At 40.7% G+C, this 9,159-nt stretch overlaps 1 protein-coding gene across 1 annotated transcript in view; it reads left to right on the forward strand.

Annotated features, from left to right (window-relative positions):
- LOC104408827 (cytosolic phospholipase A2 beta-like) overlaps positions 1-9,159 on the forward strand; it is a gene marked incomplete at its 5' end in the record, with an annotated part of 70,550 nt that overhangs the window by 45,765 nt on the left and 15,626 nt on the right. Inside the window, 5 exons of the mRNA XM_010018553.1 lie at positions 2,242-2,314; positions 4,119-4,255; positions 4,931-5,062; positions 6,563-6,621; positions 8,356-8,398. Of these exons, the coding sequence (XP_010016855.1) occupies positions 2,242-2,314; positions 4,119-4,255; positions 4,931-5,062; positions 6,563-6,621; positions 8,356-8,398 (444 nt within the window). The remainder of the gene's footprint in view (positions 1-2,241; positions 2,315-4,118; positions 4,256-4,930; positions 5,063-6,562; positions 6,622-8,355; positions 8,399-9,159) is intronic.

The following is a 9,159-nucleotide window of genomic DNA, read 5'->3' on the forward strand; positions in this document are numbered from 1 at the left end:
TACAAAATAACACAGAATTAACATATTAATTAAAAACAGTCAGCTCTGTAATCGTCTACATAATCCAGTACTTCATGTTAATGAGACCCATTGGTTGGGAGTGTTTGCACAGGAAAATTAAAGGCAAATTCTTTCAGAGGCCAATGGAAAAATATGGAAGTATCCCAAATGGAACTTGTAATGTCCATAATGCATTAAGTGCAGATCGTTTTCAATATATCATTTTCAAATTGGAGGAAAATGTAACAGAAATGGTTCTTGTCATGCAAGAACAAACGTGTCTTACATTTTTATACAGGAATTGTTTCAATCAACCACTAAAAGGTCAAGAAACAGAGTAATTTGTGATCTTGTAGGTTTAAGAACTCTGCTCAAGGCAACTCTTGAGTATTAGTCTGAATTTAAAAAGGATGTAATTTTAAAAATGACACCATGAAATTTAATATTAAGCCTTTTTTTGAATGTGTGAATTCACAGTTGAAATGGCTTCCATTTGATGTAATGTAATTTACCTTTAAACAAAACTGAATTAAACTGAATTAAGGCTATCCTCATCTCTAATAAACTTGTCCAGTAGTCTCCACCCCATTTTAAAAGAATATAGTATTCGGTGTAGTGAGTGACTCCTTCTATAGAGAAGTTCCAGTTTCCCCAGCTCTTTGTGTCTCCGAAGTTAATAATTTCAGTATCAGGAACTTTAACCATGGTACTAACTTACAAACTGAAGTTGTTGAATTATGTTGTTGCAGTGTAATGGGATAGTCTCATTTAGGCAGATATAATGTTTCAGTTGGTGTGTAGTTTAAGCTGCCATTCAAACTAATGAAACACTTCCAACACGGTGTGGCCCTGTTTTTATTTATTAGCAGTAGTAGCACTGTGTGTTATTATTGCTCATTATTGCTGACAAGCTGTACTTATATGCAAAAAATATGTAAACCAACAGAAAATTAAAAAGAAATTTAAATGTTCTAATTTGAAAAAAGAAGAAAATATCTTTCTGCTTTCAGTATTATCACATGTCTGTATGTGTGTGTTCATTCAGGCTTATCAGAACGTCTTTTGAAAATGGCAAATATTTTCTGACCAGCTTAGTTAGGAAGCTTAATTCTTTGTTATAGTTAGGGACAATTAACTTGAAATAAGCATTACAATGATAGCTTGCATATGATAGAAATAAATCCCATATCCAGAAGGGAAGGGATTCCATTCCCATTGGTGTTTACAAGATACCTGATGGTGTGGGATTCTGTGATATTATGCCTCCAAAGCAGGGCACGTCTTTCATCATTTGAAGGGTCTCTGCTGGGCCTATGGCCTGTTCACTCAGAGTCAGTGGTGCGTTTCTCTAGATGCCTTTTGGTGAGCTTGGCCCTCTTACAAGCGTTCCGAAAATTTAGTCCTAGTTGGGATACAAAGTCAGAAGCTTTTAGAGCACTTTGGTAACTACCACATCCTGACCTAGTGTCAGTGCTGTACCAGGAGCCAGGAGGCTGCTGCAAGTTCCTAATGTTCTCCAAAAGCCCAGTTTTGACCTTCCTGTGTGTCGTGGTTTAAACCCAGCCGGCAACTTGGAACCACGCAGCCGCTCGCTCACTCCCCCCCTTTTCCTTCCTCCCCCCGCTCCCGGAGGGATGGGGAGGAGAATTGGAGGAATGTAACTCCCACGAGTTGAGATAACAGCTCTCCAGTAACTAAGGTATAATACAAACCACTACTGCTACCAATAATAATGATAAGAGGAATAACAAGGGAAAAGGACACAACCGCTCACCACCCGCCGACCGATACCCAGCCCGACCCGAGCAGCGATCTGGGCCTTCCGGGTAACTCCCCCCAGTTTATATACTGGGCATGACGTGCTGTGGTATGGAATACCCCTTTGGCCAGTTTGGGTCAGGTGTCCTGTCTCTGCTTCCTCCTGGCTTCCCCTCCTCTCTGGCAGAGCATGAGACTGAGAAAGTCCTTGGTCAGAGTAAACATTACTGAGCAACAACTAAAAACATCGGTGTTATCAGCATTGTTCCCAGACTGAAAGTCAAAAACACAGCACTGCACCAGCTACTAAGAAGGAGAAAAAATGACTGCTGTAGCTGAACCCAGGACACTGTGACACAGGACACTCAACAGTACACCCATCACTATGGCTGTTCGTGCTTCAGGTTGTGTGAGAATAGGGTGATTACATATTGTTTTTGTATTCTGAGCTGGTAAAACTAATTGCATTTGTTTTCTCTGCAGATGAAGCTCTGCCCCATCCACATGCTTTCTGTAAGAATCATACAAGCTAAGAACATCAAATCAAGAGACCTGTGTGAGTTGTGCTTTGATTGTATTTTTAGTCACCTCCAGAGTTTATGCAGTGAGAAATGTTCCTAAGTTTGAAGGTATAAAAGCAACATACATAAAGCACAACAACAGGCTATAATTAGATTAAATGCCTGAGGTATCATTAGGCTCGAGGACATATCTAGTGACATCTTAGGGAACTGGTAAAAACCAAGATTCTGAGATGAATTTCTGCGACAAAAAGGGAAGGTAGACCTTGTGTGGACACTGCAATCTGTAAATCTGCTTGGAGTTGTTTGATTTTGATGTTCATAATTGGTATAAATCATATAATGGACTGGAATTTTGCCACAGAGGCCATGTATTTAAGGACCTTTTATTGCAATGTATCAATTACACACAATAATCAAAGGTAAACTAGAGAATTTCAAGCCTTCCAAAGTACAGTATCATTTAGTGTATTTGCTGTTCTCAGATGACCAGTCATGTTAAATTATATTGATAGTTTCTGAATCTGAAGATCCAGCCCTAAACACACGCTTGAACATGCAGGAAAACCGGACTTCTTGGTGTACCTTTGTATTCAATTTTCTTCAACTCCTTATCCCTCACAGCCTCCTATGACTCCTTCTCAAGGTGTACTAGGGAACAGCCATTCAGCTGCCAGTTTTGCACAGGTCTCCTGTGGGTTCCTCAGCCAGGACAAAGACCTTGAGTTGCTCTTTCTCACAGTCTTAAAACCTCTGGCCTGTGTATTGCCATTCTAGTGAAAAATGACGTTCAGCCAAAAAGTGTCACTTTACAGCTGAGACCCTTCACATCCCACTGTGCAGGACCAAGCACAGCACTGGCCAAGCCTGAATGCAAGGCTGACCAAAGGGAGTTGAGTAACTGCCTGATGAAGTACTTCCTGTACTCCTGTGGCAAATGCCATGTAGCAACGTCCAGAGGTGGACACTAGAAAGGTGCTAGTGGGACAACGCCTGTTTTTCTGAGTTTCAATGATCTCTTCTATCTACTCTATTGAAGGGACAGTTCCACTTTCCTGCCAAAACCTTGCGGGGCAATGTTATTCACTGCTTGATACCAGTCTGAAGTATTTAGGCATCTCGGGATGCAGTACACATCATCAGTCAAGTCCAGACTCCAGCTCTGAAAGACATCACCTTGGAGATTTCCTTTCACACCGTTGTCAAGCTTCACAAAGTAAATGTGCATTCCCACCCTGGCTTTTCCCAAAGGATGGCTGCTCGAGGGACTCACTGCACTAACCATAAGGAGTAGATGTAGGCTGGAAGTGAGATGAAGATTTCCAAGTTGCCCATGCCCTTATGTTCCTGGGCCCACACCAGCCTTCAGCTGCGACAGATCTTCTCTAGCACCTAACCCTTCTAGACAGCCATCATGTCCCCTCCGCATGTTGCCAGACTGAGCAAGCCAGTCTTCCCTGATCTTCTCTGTAATACGCATTCTCTTTCTTCTAATCATCCTAACAGCCCTTTTTGGTACTAGCTGAAGTTTCAGTTTTTAACATCATTGACTGGAATCATAAGGAATGTGCCTGATGAATGGTCAGTGGGGTCTTTTATACCTCTTCCTCTTCACATGGGAAACATGGCTCTTAGTGTACTTTATGTGTGCATGTGTACATTTGCAAATTGTAGTTATTTACCCAGGAACTAGATGGTTTTCCTTGGTTGCTTCCAACTGATGGTCTCTTTATGTATTTAAAAGAAAGTAGTAATATTTGTTAGTCTCCAGAATGATGGCGTTGCTCCACTTTTCATCTCTAACATTGGCATCAGGTTTATAATGTTTCTCTGCTGCAGTGACTGCATCAGACTGCTACGTGCGCTTGTGGCTGCCGTCTGCTTCAAATCGAAGGCTTCAGACCAAAACCATCAAGAATTCTGACAATCCTGTCTGGAACGAGACTTTCTACTTTAGGATCCAGAGAGAAGTCGAGGTAGTAAATAAATAGAAGTGTCACTATTATGAAGAGCTGGGAATCCTCAGTTGGCACCCTGTCAATCAACTGTGCTAAATAACTTCAGAAAATGCTTGTGTAATAAGATTTGCAACTGACTGGTTAGGACAGAACCACAGACATATGTGATGGTGCTCCTCACAGCTAGTTACAGACATTGGTGATATAAATGCCTACCTCTGAGCTAGTTCAGATTCCCTTTGTTGTCACCTGAGAGATAACACTGCTGCAGCATGCTTCATCTGGACTATTTTGGATGGCTAATTTCAAAAGAACTTTCCCTTCACTGGTTGTAAGAGAAGGGTAGAGTAGCTGTGGTGTAGACAGCAAATTTAACCCTACCCTAAGCACTGTAGTTAAAAGACCTTTGGGGGTGTGTTCTTTCAGCAGGTTATTAGTGTGGTGCAGGGCACTGACATCTTTTCTGTCTCAGAACAGTGTGAGCTCTCTGTTACAGGTCTTCTGTTTCCTGATGTTTCCCAAGGTTGGGTTTAGTGATGGTTGTTTCCCATTAGCAAACTCCAGAAGGAAAGCATATGTTTCTTTATTCTTACCATTGTGCAAGTCAAGCAGCTGCAAAAGTCTATAACCCCTTTTTATTTCTGTGTGATAGCACCTTAATAAAAGTTCTTATTTACTCTTTCCTACTACCAGAATGTCTTAGAATTGGCAGTGTGTGACGAAGATCCACTCAGCAAAGATGACACGCAGTTCACAGTTCTTTTTAATGTTGCTAGAATCAGACCAGGGGAGACAGTCCGTGAGACATTTGCTTTGAAATCAGAGGTAAGGACTCAGATGTTATAGCATCTTTCCTACAGTACCTTAAGGGGGCCTACAAGAACACTGGAGAGAGACTTTTTATAAGAGCAAGTAGTGATAAGAGAAGGGGTATTGGCTTTAAACTGACAGAGGGTAGATTTAGATTAGATATTAGGAAGAAGTTCTTCCCTGTGAGGGTGCTGAGGCGCTGGCACAGGGTGCCCAGAGAAGCTGTGGCTGCCCCATCCCTGGCAGTGTTCAAGGACAGTTTGGACGGGGCTTGGAGCAACCTGATCTAGTGGAAGGTGTCCCTGCCCGTGGCAGGGGGTTGGGACTGGATGAGCTTTAAGGTCCATTCCAACCCAAACCATTCTATGTTTCTATGAATCTATGAAAATACAGGGAGAGACTGGCATAGACCTCATTGTCCACGTTGGCTTCTATGTTAAGTGGTGTTTGGGTCTTCCTAAACAGATATCTTTATATACCATTGTCACCATTTCATCAAAACAGATGTAATTGTGCTGAATTTTTGTGATTTCATTAGTCTCTTTTCACATATTCAAAAAATGACTAGCTTCTCTTTCGTGCCACCATCTCTGTGAGGGCAAAACGTGTTAACAGAGAGCATTTGTAAGTAGTCCAACCTTACCTTACCTTTTGTCTTTGTTCAACTTTTGCCATGCTTAGAGGACATTTCCTCCTTAAGACAACTTTAAGACATGTGACAATGCACTCAGCACTTGATTTAAATGGTTCTTTCAGGCTTCTCCTGTGGGTGATCTTGCTGGGTTTCCTTCTAAGTGATCCAGATTTCTCTAGCCCATGGTAAAGGCACACCTGTTCTGCTAACATCTTCTGTAGGAGCCCATGAAAGAGAATTGTCCAGAGAACAAAGCTCTGTGACAACTCCTGGGCTTGTCTGAGCTGTGGCTGAGATTTTGCTACATGCTCATTGCAGGAGGAAATAGTCCATATCCAAAAGAACAGCTACTTCAAATGCTGAAAGCTGTTAACACGGATATTCCTTGTACCCTGCAGACTGGTGCCATGCACTTCTCAGTCAGCGGGTGAGTCACTGGGAAATCTAATGATTCAGTAACCACCTCAGTCCAGAGTACTCTTGCCAGCTTCATCTCTGCTGGATTCCATGCTCTGTACATGGAAATGACACTGGCCTTAGTCACTGTTGTTGCTGAGCTTTAACACCTTTCTCCCGGGCACATCATGTTTACAGTAAACCATTATATTTCTGTTTCAGTCAAGCTTTCCCTTGCGATTTTATCTTTGGAAATATGTATAGTTCTGCACATCCCACAGTGGGAGAATATTGATCTTATGTGCCTTTTGCAAGCATGTGGTTTCCATTGCAGTCTCAGCTTTGGAAGGAGGTAATACACAGCTTTTTTTTGGTAACATTAGCAGAATGGATGTCAGCCATGGAAGTGCTTTTTAGGTGTGTCTGTACTGCCAAATCCTTGTAGCCTCCAAAAATCCATATTTATTTTACTCTTTTCTTTTTAGAAAGAAACATGTACTAGGAAATGGGAAAGTCTGGAAGTGGAATTCTGGATGGAAAGAATGTGAGTAAAATTCCAGAGCCGAAGAGGTATAGATCTGTCAGGGACTAATAGTATCTTAGAGAAAGAGGGACTTCTTCCGGCTTTTCCTCCCAGGAGTGAGCTGAAGTTAGTTTCAAACTTCTTTACCTGAAGTTCCCCTGCTAGTCCTGCCTTTCGGTGTATTTAATACACATCTTGCTTTCTGTTAGACATGTGCACCCTGATCATGGAAATAATGTAGTAACATTGGCACAATGTGATAACTTGGACACAAGGTGCATGTAAAACTTAACAGGTGCTCTTCAAGTTGTTAATTGAACATGCCTTGAACACTGTGGTGTTTCTAAAAGACCAGAAAAGTTGTATTATTATCATGATGTATATACCGAGTTAGGTCGACAGTATTAAAAAAGTCACCTATTAGGCTATAGCTTAGTTAGAAGCAATAAATATAAAATTAAGACCATCTGCCACAAACTGGTAATCAGCGTTGTCCAGAGGAGTACAAATCTCATAAGATTAACTTTATCTCTCTTCTAAATACCATCACTAGCTTGGCTGAAAAACCATCAACTCTTAACTACACATTCTGGCATATCTGAGCTTAGCACTACCAAAAAAAAGGGAATATAGTCCAGTCAAAACTGATTAACTGCATGGTTAGAAGAATGAACTGTAAATATGGCTTTTATTCTAAAACATGGAAAAGCTGAAAAAGAAAATCATTGCTGTTCTTGGTTAATTTCTCCTGCAGTGAAGCTCAGGAGTATCTATTTAATTTGTCTATGAGAGATGCTTTAAGAGATGGTATAAGTATCTCCTGCAAATGTGGAAGCAATCACAACCAGGTATATTGAAAGGACAGAATGAGATGCAGTGCTTGGCAACTGGACTGAGCAGATTCAGAGTAGAAATAAGAGGAACATCCTCCACCATTCAAGTTATAGGGCATGTGGGGATTCTCCACCCCTTGGAAGCCAAACCTAGTTGTTTACATTCATATACATTTTATAGCTGAAATAGAAGTTTTAAGGCTGGAAGTGATGTTTGGTAAAATACCCCAGACTTTGCAGAAAGTCAAAGGTTACATACTACATAACTTTATTGGTCCTTTAAGATTTATGAAAGCTGTTATTAATGTGTGTAACAGTTGGGAGTATTGACCTGAATGAGAGATGCTGTTAGTAGACTCTATAGATTCTCATAGTATTAAATAACTACATCCATTCAGTGACTGACCTAGGTCTTACAAAGTAAAATGTCTGGGACAAGACCTTCTATTACTTACCTCTGTGTTTTCCAGTCATACATATAGCTCAGTGAGAGCTAATTCTTATTTGCTGTTCATTTGTAATCAGTTGTAACTTATAATCTGGAACAGTCAGAAATGTCTTTCCTAATAATTATTTACAGAATGCATTAATAGTAGTCTTTGCTTTCTGCAAGTCATATGGTCATTTGTTACTAGTAGGACATGATTCCACATAGACCAGTACGTCTTTGTTCTGCTGTATGTTAGCATATAGTTTTAAGCATTGGTATTTTTATGTGCTCTCCTGCCTTTCTTCTTGTTTGGCTACTACATTTTGGTTCATGTGCTTAGCAAGTGATCATGTATCATGCCTTTTAGAAAACAAATAGTGATGCTAACATAACTATATTCAATTTTAAGCAGGAAAGGTCATAAAACTACTATTTAAAAAAATACCAGATACTCACACGGCTTCTGTCTGTTTTCTGATTCTGTCTTTTCAGTCCTGGCCCTCCAGAGCACTTAATTACCAATGATGTCCTAGTGGTAAGGTTCACTTATGAATTTAGCTTGAAGTGACTTCTCCTTCAGTTTGATCCTTTCCTCTTCCCCCCATCCATCTCATCTTTCAGAAGCTACAATAATAGATAAGAGGATGGTGTGCATTATAAAGTGAAAGATGTGGGACAATTCCCATTCATTATGGCTTAACTGTTCTTGAAGTCCTCAGGTTTTACAGATGTCAGTATTTTGCCCAGCTCTGGTTTGTTCATGTCGCAGAACCCCATATTTGTTGGTGTTCAAAATGAAAACTGCTTGTGTTTTGTGTAATACAGTATGGCACTTGGCAAGAAAAACCAAGGTTATAAAAGGGATGAGTCTGTAGAAGTGTTCAGTATGCTTATGGCTGGAAGGTTATCTAATACAACAGCTTTTTGGGAAATGAGTTTTTTAATAAAGAGTTATTTTAGTCATTGAAACATAGAGTCCTCCTTTAGTGTTAGTCAGCATGTGGTATATTACCTATGTCCTTGGGCCGGCCCAGCAGCTAAGGAGTACAAAGTACTGTGTGCCAACCACTCCAAGGCTGCACGTGATTTCCAGATGCTAGTCTTTAATACCCCTGAGGCAAAGTAACACATATTCTGCTCTTCCTCCCTCATTTTCTGTGTGAGGCATAAGGGCTGTAATGATTGGCATGCACTGTTCCTGAAATGCCTTGGAAAACTGTCCTGGCATGAGTTATTAAAGGTGAACTGGAATGACTCAGGTGGAGGGTAGGGTGGAATAAATCAATGATTTCCCTA

Source organism: Nestor notabilis, unplaced genomic scaffold (assembly GCF_000696875.1).
Source record: "Nestor notabilis isolate BGI_N333 unplaced genomic scaffold, ASM69687v1 scaffold2680, whole genome shotgun sequence".
NCBI classification, from domain to species: Eukaryota; Metazoa; Chordata; class Aves; order Psittaciformes; family Psittacidae; genus Nestor; species Nestor notabilis.